The sequence below is a fragment of the Patiria miniata genome, unplaced genomic scaffold (assembly GCF_015706575.1).
Source record: "Patiria miniata isolate m_02_andy unplaced genomic scaffold, ASM1570657v1 HiC_scaffold_30, whole genome shotgun sequence".
In the NCBI taxonomy this organism is placed as follows: Eukaryota; Metazoa; Echinodermata; class Asteroidea; order Valvatida; family Asterinidae; genus Patiria; species Patiria miniata.
In genome coordinates this window covers 4,150,275-4,175,287 of record NW_024037070.1, presented here as the reverse complement: position 1 = coordinate 4,175,287, position 25,013 = coordinate 4,150,275, and the positions used below count along the sequence as shown (strand labels likewise).

Here is a 25,013-nt window from a genome sequence, read left to right as displayed (position 1 = left end):
CAGTGGCAAGTACTTCCTGTACGACTCATACATGTAACCGATTCAATGTCATGATTTATTCTGACTTTTTTGAGTCACAGCCAATAGTTTACAAATATTTAACTTTTGTTGGGGATGGTTTGAACAATCACTTATACATAAACCATTCTATATCTGTCGATTGCTGTATACATGTATTCACATTTATTTCTACAAGTAGAGTTGAATTACAGAGCACAATATTCTACATAACCATCCAACTGAACATAATTAACGGTACCAGATATGCTTTTTTTTTTCAAATTTAAAAAAGATATATGATTTGTTTCCCAAATCCCCCAAATTGTATCATATTGAAACTATGCCAGTCTGCCATGGGGTTAGATAGTTCAACAAATCCTTGTTTCTGACAGTCACATGTTTTGAGTATACTTTCAGTAAATTTATTATTTTTCCAGCAAAAACAAATTTTAGCACTGCACCATAATATAGGATGTCCATTGTTGATTTGTTCCGGTAGCCTTGTAGTTTAATACATGAACAATGTGCAGGCTTTATGCTACTTGTGTTGCAGACTATTAGGTTAAAAATTATAAGCAGTCTTGGGAGGAAGACTACATGGATGAGGAACACCCCATTGTTCACCTTTGAACTCTTCTCTTTCTTCAGTCAAAACATTAGTACTGCCTTCAATTTTATCTCCATCAAACAAGTACTTATAAAACGATACATTCTTATTCAAAACAACTATTTCTTGGTCAAAGTCTACAGAACGAATATTTTTAAACTTGGTATCCTTTCTAAAGATTATTTTTTGTTCAAACATTGGTTTATCCATAACAACTTCAAGTTACATGGGAAAATGTGTATTACATCATGAGAAAAGATGCTTGGAGATTTAACATGAAATGGGGATTAAACTTTGTCTTATCTGAATCTTTGGAATGACTCATTGTTCCTTTAATACTGATGTTTGAACAAAATATTTAGGCTCTGTTATCTTGTGTCGTAACTTCAGGTTTGCATCTTTGATATGGCAGTGTCCATTCCATACAACATGGTACTGTTGACTCATCGTTAATACAAACACTATTTGCGTTGAGTGTAGTTGCAATGCACTACTTACATGTATTCATTGAAATTGTTCTCAATTGGTTATAAATGCACAGTTTATTAACCAAAAAACTTTAAAATTTAATTTTGATACCAAAACAGACAAGTTTGGGAGTAGTGCCTGAAATATTTCATGAATATTTATACATAACTTCATATATATTCATACATATTTACAACAATTCATACCTCCTTTGCAACAAAATAAAAGACATTGATCAATTTTCTATCAGTTAAGTAATACAATAATAACTTTTGTACTTCAGTTAAACATACAATATATCTGTTTTAATGTGTTTGTTAAAAAAAAAATTAAACAACGTTTAACAATTGGTGAATTTCCAGTTGCAGTAGGGTAAGCATTGTCTGGTAATTAGGGGAAAAATACAAAATTCGTATTTTTTTCATAGACAGAACATTTAATGCATGTTTAATCTCTTTTGTAAAACTCATGCTGGTGGCATGGCCATGTTGGTCGAGGGGAAAATACAGAATTATTCATTAAACTGACAATTTGACAACAATTCCACTTACAGACTACACCTGTTCTAAAGTCCAACCAGTACAAGGTTGAAAACGTCTGATGTCCAGACACCGACCTTACGCAAACATGCAGGTAGGAGGGGAACCTGACTAAAATAGGAAGCATCTAAATGGATTTGTGTGATCAGTGTGTATGTGTGTGGTGAAAATTGGAATGTAGCATTACAGAATAGGGATGTAGTTATCAATCTTGCCTCGTTGCCTTTGAGCGACACACTCAGCGATCCAGACAATGTTCCTGCATTCCTGTTCCTTGAGTTTGACGTAGGAGTAGAAGACTCCGTAGTGAAACTGCTGCATGAAGCCGTTCACGTTTAGCTTAACCTGTGCAATAACAACAAAAAAACAGCCAGTGTTCACGGTCAATAGAGGTTTTTGATGAATAATTTCGTCACTTGGTACAAATACCATCACCGTTTTGACGAAGTGACACATCTGTGCACACAGATGCAAAACCGAGTTTTGAGAAAATTGCGTTTGAAGTTGGTGAATTTTTGAATTTGCATTTTTGTGTACATTTCTCCCCCAGAATTGAAAAATATATAACTGAGACAATAGCCCAGGAGTTAAATAGCCAAAAACAATTCTCTCTGTTCCTATAATCGTGTTTAATTAGAAGATATTAAATACTAAAGATATCCGTCACTTCGCCAAACGGAAAATCTACTTCTTCACAAAAATGAGGCATGTGTTTGTACAGAGCGCGTGCGCGTATATAAAATTGATACATTTTAGAACGCAGATGCGTCACTTCGTCAAAACGCAAATCGTGGAGGCTTCATATTTCTAAATATAGCACACGTGTAAAATCAATGAGACTAAGTGACACATAGAGATCCGTCACTTCGTCAAAACGAAAAACTTAGTGTGTAGCACTTTCAAGACTTTGTGCAATTAGCGTAATTAACGAACGATGGAATGGTGTGTCTCGAAATTTGGTAATCATGTACAGGACATCATAAAATGTTAGAACATTCAAAAATCTCAGATTTCAGAAAATCTTGGTTTGGTTTGATGTGTCACTTCGTCAAAACGGTGAGGATACTAACCCTAACCTCAGGGGATTTTGGCCAAACTGCCTCAGAGTCTGAGGTCACCAACAACAGCAGGATACAACTGTGGCATTGGTCAATGGGACTAGCTCTCATTGTTTCAGAATTGGCCGTTTGTGCGCGCTGGTGTTGATGGCTCAATGCAACAAGGTCCCACAGACTTTAATACACCCAATGCACTATGTTGCACCTGTCAATGTTGGGGCTAATCAAAGTAAAACCTGAACTCATGGCAGAGTACCTGTACTCATACTGATGGAAATGTACTCAATTACACTGATGTATATACATTTCAATGAAAGATTAAAGGATGTCGGTATATATTTTTAATTTATAAAGCATTAGCAATTCTTTAAAGGGAATATACATGTACAACATTTGCAAACATCGAAAAATAAAACTATCAAGTTTTTACGAAATACCTTACTAGGATGTTGGTAAATGAGTCAAAAGCATCCTGTAAAATTACGGCACCTGGTGAGAAGTCATTTTCAAGAAAATGGTATTTTTGTATACATTTCCAACGGTGGTCGGCCGACCACCGTTGGAAAAACCTAACTATTTTTCAACTACTGCTCCAACTTTACACTTTTTTCAGTCCAAATTTTGTTTGCTATTGGTTATATGTTCATGAACGGGTGCAGGCCAGCTAGACTGGTTCCCTTACCTTACAATTTTCTGGCATCTATAAATTGATCCATTTTATCTTTAGTGGAGTCAAGGAACCAGACTACTTGAACGTATTTGTTTTTCTTGGTTTTTCCAGCATTTTCGAACACAAAACTTCAAACATGTCAGTGTAACAATATTTGATCTATTATACTAACCCCTCAAATAGTTCATTTCTGAAAATTACAGCAAAAGCCAATGATGTACATTCCCTTTAATAGCCTGATCAACTGCAATTTGAATGCAAACTATCTTTACATTGTATACAAACTATCTTTACATTGTAAACATTGTATACAATTCGTATCTGATGGTCTCAATACTCTGCCAGGTAAAGCTCAATATTCAGTGCCTCTCCACAGGCAATGCGGACATAATAGTTCAAGTGCCAGACTTTTTAAAGTGTTTGCAAAAAATTTAAATAAAAGTGAAAACTTGCTGACTTTTCCCAATATAAAGGTGCAGTCCCAACGTTATATGGCTGTTGTGATGACACAGTTTAGATTATGTGAAAAGAATTTTCTTCCAGTAAACATACCTCATGCTCAAAGAACTTGTCTTCCAAAGTCTTGTCCCCTGGGTTGGTCCCTGCTCCATCAAAGAGTTGCTTGTATTCCTTTCAAATAAAAAGGACACCAAAGCCTTGTAAACAAATGATATTTGTCATAAACAAGTTGATTTAGAAGTGGCTGGAGCCACTTCAACAGGCGTGTGTTCTCATCAGGAGTAAAATACCTAATATCTGTCACGAGCCAATATGGCCCATCAGGCCGGCGTTTATCTCCGGTTTCCTTGGCATGAAATGGGGGGGGGGGGAATAATTCTATTCCCCCTGGATGGGGGGGGGGGGGGGGGGAGAATACAATTAGTCCATCGCAGGTTACTCCCCAACTAATGCCAGTACCCTTTTATACTCCTGGGTGGAGAGAGGCAAGTGGGGGTGAAGTGGCTTGCCCAAGGTCGCAACACGTGTCCAGCAGCTGGATTCGAACCCCTAATCCTCTGATCATGAGTCTTAAATCCTAACAAGATCAAGCTGTTTACTGTCACCGTGGAACCAGTTCTGGTGCAGTAGCTTGGACACTAACACCAAAGCTGAAAATGGCCCTAGATTGTTGCTACACCAGCCTACTATACGGAAACCACTCAATGTTTCATGGCAAGCACATACCACCAATAAGGACTTGTATGGGAAACCAGGGCAAATTTCTGAGGGGCTGAGAACAAGAAGGCTGAGATTTGCAGGACACTGTACAAGGAGAAAGGACGAAGCTGCCTCCAAGGTTCTACTATGGCAACCCAAGCATGGGATCATGAGGACATCCACCTAAAGACTACATCAAACTCCGGGCAAGACGTCAAGACCTGTATGATGGATAGAGTGGTTTGAAGAGTTATCACTGGAGTCTGACCTTCAGTGTCGTCATAATGATGATGATGACCCTAACCACTAGGCCACACATTCTCCTAATGCCAGGAACAGCCAAGTAATTTGAGACTTTGTTGTGAGATGGGGGGGGGGGGGGATTTGATCATACATACCACGTAGTTGTCAGCCACCGCTCGGACCTGGTCGTAGTCATCACACTTCGCCAGTGCAGCAAGGCCGTCCGGATACAGCTCACCGCAGCGTGGGTACAGCTTAAACCTATCCTCCTTGGTCAGTTCAGTGCCGAATGAGTTGATGGTTATGATGAACGCACGGCGGTCGGCTTCAAACTGAAAGATGCAAAACACGTCCACATTTTCCACCTTGCTTCTCACAATGTATTTTAGGGTGATCAATACAAATCATTTCTCAAAGCTAAAGTTTAAAAATGGGTGGGCGAAAGATCAATTGAAAGGTAATTGTTGAGTAACAGATACATGTGAAATTTCGCAATTATTGATCTAAAAGGCTAAGTTTTCATTCCAAATTAGAAGAAGCTACGCAAGTATGACACTTTAAATCCAATTCTTCCTCAGAAAATATAGAATTTTTTGAGAGTTGATATGCAAATTCCATTGATGCAACATACTTGTACTCGGCAATTAAAACTTTTTTTTTAGAAAGGAAACAGCGGATTCTCTGTTAATACTCTTGAAATAAATACTTCTTGCTTAGAGCGGAAGTCTGTGAAACCTTTTTCACTGTGTTGTTGATGAACATAGACTGTAACTTACCCCCAGGATGCTGCACATGACATCCGCAGTGGCTCCGCCCAGATCTTCACAGAAATTATAGAAAGCTTCCAGATAGGCCTTGTACAGTGTGTTACGGATGATCTCAATGTTCATCTCGTCTAGATCTTGCTCCGAGATACACTCCTGGAAAAATGGGGCTGTGACCAAGACAATGAAAAAAAAAAACCACCAACCTCTTAAAGGATATCAAATATATCATAATCTGACCTCTTAAAGGGAATGTACATCATTGGCTTTTGCTGTAATTTACAGAAATGAACTATTTGAGGGGTAAGTATAATAGATCAAATATTGTTACACTGACAAGTTTGAAGTTTTGTGTTCAAAAATGCTGGAAAAACCAGGAAAAACAAAAATGTTCAAGTAGTCTGGTTCCCTGACTTCACTTAAGATAAAATGCATCAATTTATAGATGCCGGAAAATTGTAAGGTAAGGAAACCAATCTAGCTGGTCTGCACCCGTTCATGAACATGGAACCAATAGCAAACAAAATTTGGACTGAAAAAAGGGTAAATTTGGGAGCAGTAGTTGAAAAATAGTTAGGTTTTTCCAATGGTGGTCGGCCGACCACCGTTGGAAATTTATACAAAATACCACTTTTCTTGGAAATGACTTCACACCAGGTGCCATAATTTTACAGGATGCTTCAGACTTTCATTTACCAACATCCTAGTAAGCTATTTCGTAAAAATGTGGTAGTTTTGTTTCCAATGTTTGCAAATGTTGTATATTCCCTTTTATAGAGTTATCATACTTTTGTTGCTTTGTCATATACAGATTATAAACATATGCATGTCAATTAGCCCAAAATATTAACCTCGTTGCAAGGTGTTATGTGACTAGGTAGAACAGTATTGCATCTATCAAATTACTATGACAAACTTTGAGTACTTTCTAAACAATTATAATGGAAAAAATATCAAGCACTTTTTTTTATTGAAAAGTTGAACGAAGAAATTGACAGGAGCAGGGCTTGAACCTGCGACCTCCGGACAGCTGTTCCGGTGCTCTACGAACTGAGCCAACCAGCCCTATGTTGGTGGTTCTCCAGTTCGTCAACATCTTTGTTAATTTATTTTTGAAATTTTGACATTTCTTACAAGATTTTTCAAACGGGCAATCGGGTCTCAATATTGCCCTGTGAATAAATGAAAATCTGGTACACTAAAGTGCAACACTAGATGGTACACGTTAATTCTTTTAGAAAAAAAAAATTGACTTAATCATACTCGTCATACTCACCAAGAGGCGTATCCACAATGATGGCATTGTACAAGTCGGCCGGCGTCGTGGCGACGTTGACGGCCTCCATCTGCTCAAAGCTACCCAGCGGATGACACTTAGGGATGAGTTCTGAGATGGACCGTTGATGCAGGGTGCCGGTGATCAGCAGGATGATGTTATCGATCATGTAGCTGTAACTGTAAAGACAAAAAAAATCATTACAATTTCAGAATTTAGGAATGCTAGGGTTTATATATCATCCCAATTGGTAAGGAGTACATACAGAAGTGTATGTATATCATTTGTCAAGTTATAAATTGAAATGTTGCCTATAATTCCTGGTGTTTTTGAAGAAAAAAAACTTTGTTGATGTGCACTATGACCTTCAATTTCAACTGCAAACGTATGCCGGTCTGGTAAAAAATACTTCTGTCCTCGTGTTATTTTAAGTAACTTATACTTGCTCTGTTGTCTCGTGAATTTGTTTACATGAACTTCAAGCCCTGAAATGAAATATTGTTCCCATTTGTTCTGCACTTTACTCACGTAATGAAGTCGAGAAACTTGGACAGTGGTTCCACGGCATGGATTCTGAGATGCTGGAACTCCACCACCAACTTCTCCTTGAGTTTGTCATCCATGACGGACACTGTGAGAGGGGAGGGCTCATTTTGCAGGAAGCCTCCGTAGTCTGTGCTTTGTAAGTGTAGCTTGAGATCTGTTGGTAGAAAAAGAAACGGTAAGAGGGTAAAATTACCATCATCTGACTTTACCCAAGGTTGTTATCGCAGTCATTGTCTCCATCATCACTTCCAACGGTGTCATTAAAATCAGTCATAATGCTGTCCAGATTATCATCTGGTAACTACGTACATGTAGGACTCGGAGGACTTCCTTTATTCATCATTGAGATTGATCATAATTTTCATCACCATTGCCAGCATTACTGTCAACACACAGGTGCCTCCTTAGTACATGCAGTTAATTTCTAGAAGTAACTGCCAAACTTCAAAATTACCTAACTATTTAAAAAAAAAATATGAATAGCGAGATGATCAACATAATTTTTGGCATTGCCAATAGTCTTTTAAAAATTCACATGTGTCTTTATAGGAACACAATATGCCTTGTTTAACATCATTAAAAACAGCATCAAATTCAAAATTTAACAAGTGACAATCCAACCATTCAAACGATATGATTAAATTGGAGTTCCATCATCCATGATCAAGATCATAGTATCCTGAAACCAATTCAAGGGTGCGTAAAAATCAGGAGCCTTGAAGTTTACCAAACTTTATTTTCTAATAATACTGCATTTCATCCAATGATATACAGGCCTACCAATATTAATGGAGCAACTATAGAATGCAGGGCCACGCCGAAGCAAGGTTTTTTATTTTGCCTGGAGGCGTGGATGGAATAGGAGTAATAGATATGCAAACCTGCAAAAAAGTGCTAAGTACAGCGAAGGAATGCACTGCACTTGTCTTCAAAGCTTCTCATGAAGGATCGGAAGGGAGGGCGTGCTTGTAAATGTGTTGGGGGCACTGTCTGGAGCGGCGGAGGCGCGGAGTCTTGGAGTCGCAGAATCGCGGAGACGCGGGGCACTGGAGTGGCGGAGGCGCGGAGTCGCGGAGTCGCAGAGACGCGTACCGATAGAGGGCGCAATTCTCGGCGGAATCTTTTTGAGAACGAAGCATCCATATCCATTTTAAATGGGCGGGCCAATTAGGAAGGGGGGGGGGGAGGGCGACGGGGCACTGTCTGGAGTCGCGGAGGCGCGGAGTCGGGGAGTCGCAGAGTCACTTTAATTGGGCGGGCCAATTAGGAAGGGGGGGGGGAGGGCGACGGGGCACTGTCTGGAGTCGCGGAGGCGCGGAGTCGGGGAGTCGCAGAGTCACTTTAATTGGGCGGGCCAATTAGGAAGGGGGGGAGGGCGACGGGGCACTGTCTGGAGTCGCGGAGGCGCGGAGTCGCAGAGTCGCTTTAATTGGGCGGGCCAATTAGGAAGGGGGGGGGAGGGCGACGGGGCACTGTCTCTCAGTGGTGGAGGCGCGGAGTCGCGGAGTCGCAGAGACGCGCACCGATAGAGGGCGCAATTTTCTGCGGCTCCACGACTCCACGATCGATTTTCAGAGGTAGGTCGACTGCGGTTCCACGCCTCCACGCAGCCGTACGGAGGCGCGGATGTAGAGTAAAGTGGCCCTGCATTCTATAGTTGTACCCCAATGGACATGATGGAAAGACACCAATATCTGGCCATCATTTGTCACCCTGTGCACAAACACTATTCTATGGGACTGGTCTGAAAGTAGCTGGAGTTACCCAGCCCTGAGTTTTATCATTGGGTTGTCTATAAGGGCTGGAGCGAATTTTTCTCAAAACTTGTAGTATTTGCAAAAAAAAATTGAAAAATGTTCAATTTTGTCCCCATTACACACTAATTGCAACTGCAACTCACCCCAAACTTGCCTGGAATAACCATTACACAGGTCCTTGAAGTAAAAAACGATCCACGATGAAGATTCAGCCTCCCATTGCAGTGAAAACAGGAGGAATAACCGCTAACTTGACAACCTTGCTGGATTGGCCAGGATCGCTATTGGTTTGTGCACAAAAAAAATTGTGTACAATGAATGGCGGTCGATTACCATGCACGTACAGCTCGCTGGTACTAGGCGTTTTTGCGGTCGGTGCATGACGTGCGCGGAAGCGTAATACCCGATGACTGTTTCATGCATTAATAAGAGGTTCACTCGCATCACAGTGCGGTACTGGAACGGCAGTAACACTGCACTATGAATGCACGATAGCCGGCCAACTCGACGGTTGCCGTTCCAGTACCGCACTGTGATGCGAGTGAACCTCTTATTAATGCATGAAACAGTCATCGGGTATTACGCTTCCGCGCACGTCATGCACCGACCGCAAAAACGCCTAGTACCAGCGAGCTGTACGTGCATGGTAATCGACCGCCATTCATTGTACACAATTTTTTTTGTGCACAAACCAATAGCGGTCCTGGCCAATCCAGCAAGGTTGTCAAGTTAGCGGTTATTCCTCCTGTTTTCACTGCAATTGGAGGCTGAATCTTCATCGTGGATCGTTTTTTTACTTCAAGGACCTGTGTAATGGTTATTCCAGGCAAGTTTGGGGTGAGTTGCAGTTGCAATTAGTGTGTAATGGGGACAAAATTGAACATTTTTCAATTTTTTTTTGCAAATACTACAAGTTTTGAGAAAAATTCGCTCCAGCCCTTATAGACAACCCAATGATAAAACTCAGGGCTGGGTAACTCCAGCTAGTCTGAAAGTGAAAAGTGTTTTCTCAGTAAAAATTCAAAATGTATCCCTGCTAATTTTGACGGCCAGATATGGGAATCTTTCCTTAATCATTTATTAAATAATATAACACGATAGTGTACAGATAAAATAAAAACAGAATGTTACTGTTAGGCCCTTTAATTATTATTTTTTTGACCAAGGCAAGGGCTCGCGCGCGCCCGGCAAGGCTAATGACATGTCACCTGTCCGGAAACTGGACAACTTTCTGAAAGGGTCTCCTCACCTTCTAAAATTTCGCACTGAACAAGATTGAGATAGTCTGGCTGCCTCAAAATTCCACCCTTGAATCCTCTCACGAGACCCTCCAGGTATCCATCGTTGATGTTGAAAGAAATTTCGGTCATCATCTTGAATGCTAAACGTTCTTTTTGACCAGTTCAAAGCAGTCACAACCTGTTTCAACTAGGCCTACATGAACTACATGTATGCGTAACTTACAAGTCATGTCATATGACTATGGCGAGATGGAAAGATAATAGTGTAGTGCGGAAATGATGTAAGCTGTACACTGATTGGCCAGTTGTATGCATAATCTATCACTGCTCCAATCCTGTAATGGCAGACATCGCCCATGGTCGATAATATGATAATTCATCCAGAAATTAGTCATTTGTTTCGTGCACTATTAAGGCTTTTAATCAGCACCTCATTTTCAAATAAATATTGTAGTGACTGGGTTACTCCAATTTTCGTTTATGTATGAGGATAATATACCACTAAATATTTAAGAAACAGTCGTAATTAAACTTATAAATTTAATATGTAGATCAACAATCAGCATTTTAACCAATGAGAAGAATCCCAGTGACGTCAATATGTTAATTTTTCGCTGGTACGTTCGTACGTGTATAAAAATGTGCGATTCCCATGTCCCTGCCTCTTTTATAACTTGCCACCGTCGTGTGCGGATCGTGAAGTGCTCCCTGCTAACGTCAAACTTCTCAACAAAAATGGCATCAAACGGCGGAAAACTTCCCTACAAAGTTGGTGCGTCGGTAGAAAAATTTAAATCAAAATAATCCGTTTTACCTTTGGGATTTCATGCTACAAATTCATGTAGTCAATGAAAACAAATGGAAATATGCCCGTGGATTTGCGGCTCCTGGGTTGAGAGACTGTAAATTGTGTATAGCGCCCTCTGTATTTTTGGTGGTTTAACAATAACATTCACACGTGTTCATGACCGGTCGTACGTGTACCTTGTTCCACGTGTAGTACAGAAACATCATTTGTCGTACAATTTGTGACCCTTTCATGATTGACATGATAATGCCGACCACTTAGATTTGTTAGGATAGGGTCAATGAAGGCTTGATTTGTCATGTTTGTAAGGAAGACCAACTTATTTGAACATCAGTTTTGACACGTGATGTCTGAAGCCAAGGCCATGGCCCATAGATTTGCACCAACATTTTGGACTATTTTTTCAGGATTCGTTCAGTTTCATTCTTGCTTCAAGCTCATGCTAGGTTTCAGATATCTTTTGTATTATATTTCAAGTTTATATATAGTCCCATAAATGTGAAAGAAATACTGGACTACCTCCGTATTTAACGTCACACATCCCACGTGATATAATCACAGAGCATCCCGTTGCTAGGGGAGCCGAAAAATTAATTAAAAATTGAAATTATTTTGTCAGTAGAAAATCAACCCAGCTACATGTATAGTATGACTGCTAAATAGCACAAAATTGTTAAATTCGGTACCTTCAGAGGTCTAGTTATCCAAAAATCATGGTAATTCGGCAAAGGATGCAGACGGTTTTGAAAAAGCATGGTGTCTCTGATATTTACCAGACTGTTTCCCGACCACCCTAATTATAGTCAAAAGGCCAATGGGGTCAGGGAACCAGACAAGAGCTTTAATCATCTACTGAGCGTGTATCAACTTTGACAAAGCGCACCGCTGCTGTTGCCTGTCATTCCAAAATCTTTGGTGCTCTGTGAAGTACCCGGATGCAGGGCGCGCTTCACTGCAGAGGGCTTCAAAGATTTTGGAAATTGCCTTCCTTTTTTTTCAAAATGGCAGGATCCTAAAATATGTGGGGTTTTTTTCTTGGCCTAACTCATCCACTAGTTGACATGCGCTCCTTTTTTAACCTAATCATGTTTAACGTTTGCGTTTAATATATGATCCGTCAGTGTCTGCCTTTTACATGTTCTCGTCTCATTCTTTTCTCGGCAGCTGACATCTCCTTGGCGGAGTTCGGTCGCAAGGAGATCGTTCTGGCCGAGCATGAGATGCCTGGCCTGATGGAGATGAGGAAGAAGTATGGTTCCACCAAACCCCTGAAGGGAGCCCGCATCGCTGGCTGCCTGCACATGACCATTCAGACAGCTGTCCTCATAGAAACACTGACGGAGCTTGGGGCTGAGGTAAATTAACTTAAAATATTAACCCTAACCGCCCTGGATCCTTCAAAATCTTCTTTGCCAAAGTGGAGGAATTTAGAGGATTGAGGTCATATGGCAAAAGTGCGTTACTGCTTTCGTACGATGCACTTTGTCAAGGTCTTGGGCCGGACCTTGTGTTGTTTTTTGCTCAGCCATACATAAATGTAGGTCTGGATTATGCTTGAAATCCTCTGTACTGCTCCAGGATGTCACTGGCCAAGCCTGAACATATTGACAGTCACTGCCGCAGGATTTTGCAGGATTCAGGCAGTGGTCACCCCTCCACGGACCATATTCAAGAAATAATGGAGGAATTTGCAGGATTGAGGCTATATGCTATTTTTCCATGAGCCAATTGGAGGATTCTGCAGGATTGAGGCTACATCCTAGCAAAAAGGCCTAGGGAGTTGGGGTTAATAATAATTTAGTACTTGTATAGCACTTCACAGAAATCCCTCAAAGCGCTTCAGTTATTACCCCTGTTCATCGGGCTATGAGACTACATTTCTGCAGTAGGTCTAGATCAGGGCCAGTTTCATAGCCTAGCTAAGCACACGATTTTCTGATCGTAACAGAGCCTGTACAAAAATATGTATCTATTTCATGGCGACTATAAAAAGGCATGCTTACCTCGGAGGAAAAAGATTAAATTTGTGACGTAACAATAGAAATTTCCCAACTGTTGGCATATCCGTGACATGAAATAGCGCTTAGGCCAAAAAAAAAAATACATGTAGTTCTGCTTCCGATTACATGCCTTTCAAAAATAGGGTCGGTCGGTCGGAAAATATTTTTTTTTTGCCAATTTTTTTTATGCAGATTGAATCGGGTATTCAATTATATGCGAAGTTTTAGCCTGAACTATATTTCCATTGCACTACGAAAGCTATACACGAAATGGCAATAAAAAGTGAATAAAACCTACCTTTAATTATTGTCAATATATTTACGTTCGATAATTAAAAAAAAATAATGGAAAATTCAGGTCGTTCGCACCATATGCACAACGCTAGTCAAGACGCGGGGAGCTGGCCAAAACTCCGAGGTGTGTGATGCGTGCATGTGTTCGAGCGGCCCACCATGGGCCGACAGACCTGTTTTTACGGTCAAAATTTTTGGGAAACACGCGGCATGTATCACTCCAAATACGAGTAGTGCGATCTCAAAATGAACTCTTGAACACAGAAAATACATACACAGACAAGCTAGATCAATTCTGTAAATTAACTTGCAAAAATGTTTTTTCTCCATCGGTGTTTTCTTGGCATTTTTACGATGTCGTATCCGACCAGTTGACAGTGGCCTGCACTGCTAGCGCGCTATCGGTCGCATAGGTGTGGACTGGTTACCGCATTTCATCGTGTCTTCTAAATTGGCCCCTGCGCGGCGCGGCGGGAACCAGTCGTCGCCACGTGATATAGTCACCGTGACATCGAATTGCGAAGTATATATCGCAAAGCGAATTTGTAAAAATAACGGAGGTTTCTTTTGAAAAAAGCGAATGTAAGTAAGAAAACAAATAAATACAAGCATTTTTTGATGCAAAAGGGTTGTTGAGAGGTATTTTGTGAAGACAGAAAGACAACAAGATTTTATTTTTATTTATTCAATATTTTTTTTAATTTTTTTTTTTAGGAATTGCCGATAATTTTTTTTAGGGTCGCAGCCTAAAAATAGGGTCGGTCGGGTAACCGGAAGCAGAACTATTTTTTTTTTTGGCCTTAGGGTTATCACAATTTTCTGCTATAGTTAGCACAACATTTGAAAAGTTAGCGCAAGCTATTTCAGTGCTGTGTTATGTAAGCTGTGCAAGATCCTTCACGCTGTGAAAAGGGCTGCAGTTGGGATCGGAATGATTTGCCTAGCTATCAGTCATCATGGCAAGACCTCAGTTTAACATGAAAGGTTTTACTCAGCTTACATAACACAGACGTGCATTTGATTTAGGCAAGGAACTCGGTCACAGTGTCCAAAAATTTTGTTGTGATCAGTTGACTATTATGCAGTGAGACATCAGGGAAATTAAATGAAACTCGTACGGTTTAGGCCAAGGATAAGGAGTATCTGCAGAATTTAAAAAAAATTAAAATTGACTTTGTGGTTTTGTAGTCATTTAAAAAATAATTAGACGGACACGTTTTTGTGGACACTGTAGACCTGGGCCCGATTTCACGGCTCCGCTAACCACAGAATTATGTGCTTACGATCACCATTTTGTGCTAACCGCGCTTGCAGAAACATTCTGTGCTAACCCTGTAAGCACAGAATCCTTAGTTACGAGATGTACGCATGCGCAGATGCCAAAATTCCTCGCTAATCCGTGAAATATGCTTACCGTAAGCATGGAATTTTCTGCTTACAGTAAGCAGGGATTTTTTGCTAACGGTAAGCAGAGCCAAGAAATTGGGCCCTGGGTGAAAAGAAGGCTTTGCTTGGATGTCTTGAAAACCTCATCGTTGATCTTCCTCTTTCCCCCTTCCAGGTTCAGTGGTCCAGCTGTAACATCTTCTCCACCCAAGACCACGCGGCGGCCGCCATGGCCAAGGTTGGCGTCCCCGTCTATGCCTGGAAGGGCGAGACTGACGAGGAGTACATCTGGTGCGTTGATCAGACCATTGTCTTCCCTGACGGACAGCCCCTCAACTTGATCCTCGACGACGGCGGGGATCTCACCAACCTGGTGCACGAGAAATACCCACAGTTTCTACCAGGTAGGAAGAGTAATTGCCCGTTCACATTGCTTGGAAGTTAAATGCATCTGTACAGGCTTAGGCCCTGTCTGAATTTCTTGGGGCTGGCTTGAAATTTCATTTAATTCCTCTACGAAAAGCGGCTGAAGTCGCGGCCGATAGACATGTGTTATACCTCCAGCCGTGGCTAAGTAATTCTGTCATGGCCAAATTTTTACAGCCCCCACAAGACAATTCGTCGCAGAGCTGACCTACTGATGAATAAGTGGAAACCCTGTTTCGCGCGTTTGAAGTTGGACTTTTTTCTGGGCGTCGTATTTCCATTTTGGTGTATATTCCAAATAAAATAGGAAACGTAGTATCCATCAGGTTATTTATATAATCAGAGAAGTTGTGCGATATGTTTTTACTTGATCGTAAATGTATTCATCAGTTTGTTAAATTACAAAATCTCTACTAGCCAGTTGTTCTTCACACTATTTGTATGCTATTCGTCAGTTTGGCTGATCGCGCGCGCACTGTATACAGAGTGCGCGATCTGACAAACTGACAAGTAGCACTCGTTGGTACTTTGAGCGCACACCTTACATTAGCTGGTTATCAGCGAAATTCCGCATTCGTCACTATGTCAAATTATGGATTTGTTACTGTGACTGATTTGCCACAAGGGGGGCTCTGAATCTCAAAATCCAGACACGAATTAAGAATTTTGGCATAAACACTTCAAAGAGCAACCTTTAAAAACCACAAAAACGACAACATCTCAAAATCACCAAAATGGTTGATTCGCCGGTTTGTCAGCTCTGCGACGAATTTATAGATGTGAGGATGGATAAGTAATGTTGATTGATGTCAATCATTGATGTCTTCAGCCCTGGTATACGGATAAAACTAGGCTGTTTCTGGAAATGTTATTCAACTGTCCCTATGTTCAGCTATTTCAATGTCAAAAGGTTTTATAATTTTTCCTCATTTATCCCGCATAATACTTGATTCTTTATCAAACTTATTCTGTAGCTTTGAGACTTCACCTTGCTGTCAACATGTAGCTGGATAGTTTGTTGCTCGTTTCAAGCAGTTAAATATAGATTTTGTGTTCTACATATTTCAAGCATTTGTTGCATCAACAAAATGTCTTGTTTCTTTGTGTGTGTGAAGGCATCAAGGGTCTGTCTGAAGAGACCACCACCGGTGTCCACAACCTGTACAAGATGATGAAGGAAGGCAAACTGAAAACACCAGCCATCAATGTCAACGATTCCGTCACAAAGGTAGGAGATTACTTAACCAAGCAAGTTGACATAAATCCAGCAAAAAAATTGTGGAATTGTGACATTTTCGGACAACTCCTATCTCCTATTTTTACTTTAAAATATGCAGCGTATGTTTTTTTTTGAGGGGGGGGGGGGGCTTGGGTGTTTGTTTTCCCACTTGGTTTTGCTGGTAAAAACTGGGGGAAAAAATTAATGAATTTCGGAATTGATTGCGAAAATCTTGACCTTAGCATCTGAACGATTGACATGGATTTTGTTATTGAAGACCAGTTTGTAAAAACTGTAGAAGAAGTCCATGGCTAGAATAAGCATCATCGAGTCTTGGGACACTTTATCATGCAAGTTAGCTGACTTCCGTCCCTTTAATTCCAGAGCAAATTCGACAACCTGTACGGCTGCCGCGAGTCCCTCGTCGATGGCATCAAGCGAGCGACGGACATCATGCTTGCCGGCAAGGTCTGCGTGGTGGCCGGGTACGGCGACGTCGGCAAGGGGAGCGCCCAGTCGCTGAGGGCGTTTGGCGCTAGGGTCCTGATCACCGAGATTGATCCCATCATCGCCCTTCAGGCAGCTATGGAAGGTGGGTACAAATGGGTATATGCTGGGATAGGGGGTCAATTGTGGGAGGGGTATCACCCAGTTGAGTGTTGGCGCCAGGGTCCTGATCACCGAGATTGATCCCATCATCGCCCTTCAGGCAGCTATGGAAGGTGGGTACAAATGGGTATATGCTGGGATAGGGGGTCAAATGTGGGAGGGGTAGCACCCAGTTGAGTGTTGGCGCTAGGGTCCTGATCACCGAGATTGATCCCATCATCGCCCTTCAGGCAGCTATGGAAGGTGGGTACAAATGGGTATATGCTGGGATAGGGGGTCAAATGTGGGAGGGGTAGCACCCAGTTGAGTGTTGGCGCTAGGGTCCTGATCACCGAGATTGATCCCATCATCGCCCTTCAGGCAGCTATGGAAGGTGGGTACATATGGGTATTTGCTGGGATAGGGGGTCAGTTGTGGGAGGGGTAGCACCCAGTTGAGTGTTGGCGCTAGGGTCCTGATCACCGAGATTGATCCCATCATCGCCCTTCAGGCAGCTATGGAAGGTGGTTACAAATGGGTATATGCTGGGATAGGGGGTCAATTGTGGGAGGGGTAGCACCCAGTTGAGTGTTGGCGCTAGGGTCCTGATCACCGAGATTGATCCCATCATCGCCCTTCAGGCAGCTATGGAAGGTGGGTACAAATGGGTATATGCTGGGATAGGGGGTCCATTGTGGGAGGGGTAGCATCCAGTTGAGTGTTGGCACTAGGGTCCTGATCACTGAGATTGATCCCATCATCAGGCAGCTATGGAAGGTGGGTACAAATGGGTACCTGCTGGGATAGCGGGTCAGTGGGTGAAGGAGGGCTCGTACTCGGTTGTTGGATGGTCAGTGGATGGAGAGTATCACCCAGTTGTGTTCATGCCATTGGTTTGATTACTCGGATGGATCTCATTACTTCCCTATAGGCAACTATAGAAGGTGGGTACAAATGGGTGCCCACTGGGGATGGGGTCATTGGGTGAAGAAAGGGTAGCACCCAGTTGCAACCCATCTTTGCTGGGGTGGAGGGGGGGGGGGGGGGTTGTAAGTGGTGGAGGATAGCTGGCACCCAGGTGCTGAGGGAGCTATGGGAGGTAGGTAGAAATTGGTGCTAACTGAATAAGGGAGGTCAGTGGGCGGGGGACAGGTAGCACCCAGTTTCTGTGGGTGTGAGTGGGATTACGCATGTGAAGCCAACCGCCCTGCAAATGGGTGGGGGGATGTCAAGTGGAGAAGACAGTCCTAGTCAAGTTGGAACGATATGAAGCAGGAAGCTAAGTTATTCAATTCAAAATGAATTTAAAAACGGCAATCACAAGGTTCAAATTATGAAACTTTTGTGTTGTAGGCTATGAAGTTACCACGATGGACGATGCCTGCTCCAGGGCTAGCATCTTCGTCACGGCAACGGGATGCGCCAACATCATCACCGCGGAGCACTTCCCGAAGATGAAGGAGAATGCCATCATCTGCAACATCGGTCACTTTGACTGCGAGCTGGACCTCCAGTGGCTTGAGGACAACGCTACCAAGGATAACATCAAACCCCAGGTCAGTGCATTGGGGTCGCTTGACCAAGGACCAGCGTTTTAGACAAGTCCTCGCGAGTCACCTAGCCTCAAGTCACAAGCTATTCTAGTGATACGTGACCGGCTCAACAAAAAAGGGTATTAAGTTGCACTGTGTATTATTGTGTAATGGCCCGCTCAACATTGAGAGGGTGAAAATTGTGTCAATATGTGATTTTCTTTTTTTTGTCATGAATGACATCTTTAATACCTACAGTTTCAGGTTTCATTCACAGAAATTTTGATTTTGATGAACAAAGTGGAAGAAACAACCATTTCATGTGCATCGTTCTGTTGTTCTACAACAAAGCCAGCTATTTCAAAGCCTGTTTTCTCAGTTGTGTAATTTGAACTCCAAGGAAGTAATTAATATGCAAATACGTCCTCCCAGAACGGGAGGGGCTATGGAGCTCTATTATATACCAAATGAAAGCTTACATTGTGGGCTTTCCAACGAAGTGTATAACTCAATTTCACTTTTTTGCGACATAATACCCTTTTTTTGTGGAGCCGGTCACATATTTGATAAAGGAATCCCTTTGTTGTTTTTCATTCCTTGTTTTTTGTATTTGATAAAACGCACTTCTGAGTTGACATGCAGGGGGGTCCGCGCAACCTCGTTCCCCATGGGTACAATTTTGCTGCGCCATGTTGGTTCCCATCATGCCTGGAGCGATCTTAACCCCTGGAATAGTGTAATATACATATCCCACTATATGGGAGATTTAAATTAGGACTGCAGATGATGCGTTTAATGCCCGAAACAGTGCTTTCAAATTGGAAGTTTTGTGTGTGTGTATAGAATCAATCCTTTCAAAGATGAGATTTCGACGTCGTGTTATAGAGCAAAGATTGATATTCCATGTGCGTACCCCTGTCGTCCCTTTTAACAACGCAAGATACAGTTTGTTTTTTGGGGGGTGAGAAACGAGGCTTACAGACCCCATATTGTACAGGCATCTTGGAAAAAACGTGACGTGACGTGCAGGAGATAACACGCAAGTGCATATAGGGCGTGCCGCCTTCAAAATACGCGCGCAGTACACGCTAAATAGTCAGTCAGCGTCCTTTACGTATTCTACACGGCCAGGGGTTAGTGAAGGAACGTGCACGCGGCCCATTGAGTGGAGGCTTGAGTCCGCGTTGGTGCACACACGCACCGTGCAACATCACCTATCTTATGCCCAAGGTGTATTCCGGTTGTGTGGCGCGAAGCAGCGGCAACGAAAATGTTCAGAATTCTTTGAGAACGATAAAAGGTGATGCACCTGGGTAACATGAGGTGATGTTCTCTGCAGAGTCCGTCAGGTCGTCATACATGAATGTTTGCAGTAGGTCACGTGAATTGTTCTCAACCAATGAAATTTCACAATCTAATACCATGGTATAACGAAGCACGTTGGATTCTCATGGTCAGAAGTGTTGCCGAGCATCAAAGTTGTTTTATCAAGTACGGTTCTGACGGGGTTAGTACAGTAAATGCAGGTGATGTTGACTCCACTTGATGTCCGTTTTGTAGGTTGACCGCTTCACTCTTCCCAGCGGCCGTCACCTGATCGTCCTGGCCGAGGGTCGTCTGGTCAACCTTGGGTGCGCCATGGGTCATCCCAGCTTTGTTATGTCCAACTCCTTCACCAACCAGGTGCTGGCCCAGATTGAGCTGTGGACCAAGTCTGACCAGTACCCTCTGGGTGTCTACATGCTGCCCAAGAAGGTTAGTATAACCCCCACTCCCCCGTCCCTGACCCCTCACCATTCCATCTCTCCATTCGCATCCTCATACTCTCTTAGAGCAAGTTCCTATTTGATGCGAATGTGAAGCAGATTTAACGCCATGAAACATTTGCTGCGAAATTTTGGCGAAATTGAAATGTGGTCACCTTTTTCAAATTCGTAGCACGAAATCTTCACATGACTTGCCTTTATGTGGATTTGATGCCAATCGGAAGCCAGTCCAAAGATTGCGCCGTGAATTTCCTTCCTGTCAATCAAACTGTACATATTTGACCAATTAGATCATGACTGTTGGTCAGGTGACAGCGGCGTCTCCGTCAAACTCACAAGCACCGTGAGAAAATGTAGATAAAGTATAGATGACCAGGGCTAATGGCCACTTGTGCAGGATTCTGCAGGATCAGGGAAGGATCCTTTAAACCTCTCTCAAGAATCGCGAGTTAAACCCTTTCCTTACCATGGGCGACTTTTGTCGACAAGAAGTACTCCCCTGCTGGTTCCCATGGGCGACTTTAGTCGACCAGGAAGCCACACACAAAACACCCTCAGCACAGATATATTCACTGCTTTTCAGAAAGGCGGCATGTTGATGTGTTTGGCCGCCTATACATCAACTATATACCAGCTGAAAGAGTGTTTTCGGATCTTTCTATTGGTGTGGTTTATTCATAGTGTTACCATTACAAAAAAATGAGAAAAGTGCTTGAGAAGTATCCACGCACAATGTGAGGTATGGAGTGCCATGTGGTCATGTGGTGAAATGGCAGTTTGATAATTGGGACCAGATGAACAAAAAGGCGTAACTTTCTTATATTTGCACGTATGGACTTCATTTTTACATCACATAAAAGAGTAAGGTTCAAGGAACAAACTTTACACACAACACCTATGATTTTAATCACTCCTTGGCAGTGAAAATCTGGGTTGAAAAAAAGTGAGTTTTTGACTCGTGCTCATTTTTTTCACGCTCTAGTGATTTCCCTGACTGAGCAAACAATTTGGTCCTGGGGAGAGCCAAGTCAATAAACAATGTGGGCGTGAAAGGATTAAAAGTGATATTCATTTTCTTGTTCAGCTTGACGAGGAGGTTGCTCGTCTCCATCTCGACCACATCGGCGTCAAGTTGACCACTCTCACCAAGAAGCAGTCAGAGTACCTTAGCATGCCGGTAGAAGGCCCCTACAAGCCGGAGTTCTATCGCTACTAAGACGGGAACCAGGACAGGGACGGCGCCACGAGACTTACTGACGTCACACCTGTGTTGACTGCACTGCATTCTGGGAGCTAGGTGGGGGGACATGTGGGGAATAGATACATTAGGCTCCGCCCACTCTCTCCCTCTTCAATGCCACGCTGCGTGTTCCTAACACAGCACCAAGCTTCTAGAATGCAATGGAGTGAACATCGGGTCTCGGAATGTCTTTCTTGACTTTTGTTTTTCCTATGGAATTATACAACTGAGCTTAGTCTGTTCAGGGTACATTTGTTACCAAAGAACTAACTGATTTGAAACTCTAGTAAACCTACGATTAGGAGAAAACGTTTATTTGACACCAATGCTGAACTCGTGTAAAACTTGGAAATTATTGATAATCATTAACATAGCAACCGGGAGACGGTCTCGTCAAGCAATATAAAACATTGTTGCCATGGTTACCAATGAATAGCCAAATCCAATGTGCATGTCAATTGCTGTTCAGGCCATTTTCTCGGTTATCCTGAAAGTTTGTGGTTTGTAAAGGGCGCCCTCAACAATAATACATGATGAAAACGCAACTGGGCTTTGATTGTACTGTGATCTACAATGTATTCATTCCTGTATGGTTGTAACTATTCTGTTCGTGAACATTTTGGAATGATGCAACTTGAGTAGATACTTACCTACCATACCCCCCCCCCCCCATAGATTTTAGATTTTCATTCGAGTTGGTTTACTGATATGCTTGAAGTTTTCAGAGGTGACCATAAGTTGCACTGTTTTAGCAGCTTCAGTTTTAGTCCTAGCAGCTTTTAACCGCTTTTGTGTTTTCCACTTAAAACATTTTTGATATATGAAAAAAGCCTTGATCTGGTGGATGTTTTGTATTCCAGAGTTTGTGTACCTAAGTGATTGAAAATCAACGTAGTCTTTGTTTTGAAAAGTGTTTTATTTCATGATTTACTTCATACACAGCAAATTATATTAACAAATTTGAATTAATTATTCAAATCATGATCCTAGCGTGCTTTGTTATAATTTTTCAAGTGTCAATTCCAACGAATGTTCAAAATCATATTTTTAAGGGTTTGTAGTGTCTATTAATAATGGGCTATTAATAATAGGCGAAATATTTCGATCATACAAATAAAAAAAATAAGGGTTGAAAAGTATTTAAATGTGGTCCAGTATGTATGCTGATTCTTTAAATTGAGATTTTCATTTGAAAAACAAAATGGTAAATCGTCTGAAGATTAATGCATGATTTTGCTTGGACAGCGGCCTCTCTGTCCGATTTTCAGACGTGCGAGTGAGTTATGCAACCTCGGCACCACTGGTTAGCCCCCGACCCCCATGATATATCATCCCTGATATTTAATGTCCCGCCCGATATTACATGTTCTGATCACGTTGTGTGGAATTAAGATATTGTGTTCAACAGGGGTGGGTGGGGATGTGGGTCACTCTGAATGTAACAATTCTCATCCTCGGTACAGGGTACCCCCCCCCCCCCCCGAGCGGGTTTTGTTCAGTGAAACACTGGCCCAAGGTGTCCGTCAAACAGTGGCGCACCCGGGATTTGGCTGGGGGGGGGGGGGGCTCACAATTTTCTTTTGTTTTCAAATTTTTTAGAAGTAATTTTTTTTTTCAAAAATCTTGCCCAAAATGTTTGGCTGCAGAAAAAAAAGGCTATTTTTTTTTTTGGGGGGGGGGTTGACGTTGGTGGCGCCACTTACATCCCTATTAGGCCAAAAAAATATATATATTCGGTCTCTGGTCGGACCAAAGTTCCGGAATTGACGCGGCCACGCGGCTTTTTTTTTTTTGTGCTTTTTTTTTTTCTTCAAGCTTGGATTGTACAGACAAGGTGGGGTACTATTTTGCTTTTTTGGTGTCCTCATGTACATTGGTGTCCTCTATAATTTGCCTTGGTGCAATTTCCCATTCCTTGGTGCTCTTTGGTAAAAAAAATTGAGGAGGTGCGGAAATAGAGGGCGCTGTTGGAGCTACCGCGGAACATTTTGGAAAAAAAAAGATCGACGCGCGCGTTTACCAGAGACCGACTTATTTTCTTTGGCCTTATACTACTTAAAAATAGGCCACGTAGGTCAAATTGTGGGACCAAAAAAAAAATTACACAAAATAAATAAATAACCTCTTGGCAACCTCGGGGGGGGGGGGGGGCTCAAGCCCCCCGAGGTCCCCCCCCCCCCCCCCCCCCCCCCCATGGGCTCGCCACTGCCGTCAAAGTTAATAGGGTGCTGGTTTTCTTTCTTAAATGATAAATGATAAACTTTTCTACAAATATAAGTGTATACCTGTATATTAAAAACTGAATATTTCTTTAATATTCTTTCTTTCCACGGGTTTATTTGGGCTTTCAACTGAGCTACGCTACGCTACGATGCCATGAGCATTCTGGCGTTTCATGATTTTACTGCAATATCAAATAATGGATTTTTTTTAATTAGTAAATTACAGTAAATTTTAATGACTTATAATCTCACAAATCGCATTGCAAACGTGTCGCTTGATTTCCCCTTTGTGCCCCCATCCCCGCTGAGAATGTTGAGAAGGCAAAAATGAGTTCATTTTTAATGTTAAAAGTCCATTGACTGCTCCCTCTCCCACCCCTTCCCCTGTAAGGGGGGGGGGGGGGGGAGGCCGGGGCTCGATGTTACATTGGGGATACCCAATTTCTGTTCTACTATTAACCATGGTCACTTAGGACTGACAAATTTCCAGTGGGGTGGGGGGGGGGGTGGCGTCGATTACACGCTCCCCTTTGCTACGCCGCTGCCTGAAGTTGAACCCCAATTTCAAGTTCCCCACTGCTTACAAAAGATCTGCAAACATCAGTAATCTCTTCTTGACCGTCCGTCACGATGACCATTCCTTGCACAAAACATTTGTCCGTTGGCCTCTGTTGCAATCTGGTCACTCGGTCTCCATAGTAACAATCTGCAATTATCAAGCTTCCACACGTGCGCGCATCTTCCAAAAGTGCATCGCACCTTTTTATTTGGATGGGAATTTCGAAACGTCGACGAACTTTTTTTCACGTCAGGCTTCGTGTTTGCTTCGAGTGTTTACACAACCACCAAAATAACCACCTGTCGTCGTAACACATGGACCTCAAAAAGTTTGCTTCGAGTATGCCTATTTTAAGAAACTGGGAACGAATTGCGGCGAACTTTTTAGTCTATTTCAGGGCGAAACAAGTCATGCGTGTAGATTGAGTTTGATCTTTTAAACATTGCATAAATTGCGTTTGGATTACCTTGGTGTCATGCATCTTTTTAATTTTTTTTTTTAAATTTAAGCATAAAAGATTAAGAAATTAATGTTCCCTCAAACCTCACGCCCTTTTGTATGGTATGTTTGGTTGTGCAATGCTTGTCTAAAAGATAGGAAATAAACAAATATATCTGTAGGCCCTGTAGGCCCTTTTCTTTGATTC

General features: G+C 42.2%; 2 protein-coding genes across 2 annotated transcripts; one reads left to right on the top strand and one right to left on the bottom strand.

Moving 5' to 3' along the window:
- Positions 1-32: 32 nt before the first annotated feature.
- LOC119739499 (V-type proton ATPase subunit d 1-like) lies at positions 33-10,554 on the bottom strand. The gene is made up of 7 exons (XM_038214474.1): positions 10,336-10,554; positions 7,312-7,483; positions 6,784-6,962; positions 5,520-5,677; positions 4,899-5,075; positions 3,895-3,972; positions 33-1,959 (listed from the first exon to the last, which is right to left on the bottom strand). The coding sequence occupies exons 1-7, from the start codon at positions 10,457-10,459 to the stop codon at positions 1,798-1,800; spliced, it is 1,050 nt and encodes a 349-aa protein (XP_038070402.1). The 5' UTR covers positions 10,460-10,554; the 3' UTR covers positions 33-1,797.
- Positions 10,555-10,981: 427 nt separating this feature from the next.
- Positions 10,982-22,570, top strand: LOC119739264 (adenosylhomocysteinase B-like). Its single transcript, XM_038214124.1, has 8 exons — positions 10,982-11,099; positions 12,300-12,490; positions 14,991-15,219; positions 16,357-16,469; positions 16,845-17,052; positions 18,402-18,604; positions 20,141-20,335; positions 21,431-22,570. The coding sequence occupies exons 1-8, from the start codon at positions 11,063-11,065 to the stop codon at positions 21,560-21,562; spliced, it is 1,308 nt and encodes a 435-aa protein (XP_038070052.1). The 5' UTR covers positions 10,982-11,062; the 3' UTR covers positions 21,563-22,570.
- Positions 22,571-25,013: the final 2,443 nt, after the last annotated feature.

Coding starts and splice junctions, on each gene's coding strand:
- LOC119739264 (XM_038214124.1), top strand. CDS start 11,063: ATGGCATCAAACGGCGGAAAACTTCCCTACAAAGTTG. Junction 16,470..16,844: donor TCAACGATTCCGTCACAAAG/GTAGGAGATTAC, acceptor CTTTAATTCCAG/AGCAAATTCGACAACCTGTA. Junction 20,336..21,430: donor TCTACATGCTGCCCAAGAAG/GTTAGTATAACC, acceptor TTTCTTGTTCAG/CTTGACGAGGAGGTTGCTCG.
- LOC119739499 (XM_038214474.1), bottom strand. CDS start 10,459: ATGATGACCGAAATTTCTTTCAACATCAACGATGGATACCTGGAGGGT. Junction 5,076..5,519: donor TCATGTGCAGCATCCTGGGG/GTAAGTTACAGT, acceptor TGCATCTTTCAG/TTTGAAGCCGACCGCCGTGC. Junction 1,960..3,894: donor ACAAGTTCTTTGAGCATGAG/GTATGTTTACTG, acceptor GTTATTGCACAG/GTTAAGCTAAACGTGAACGG.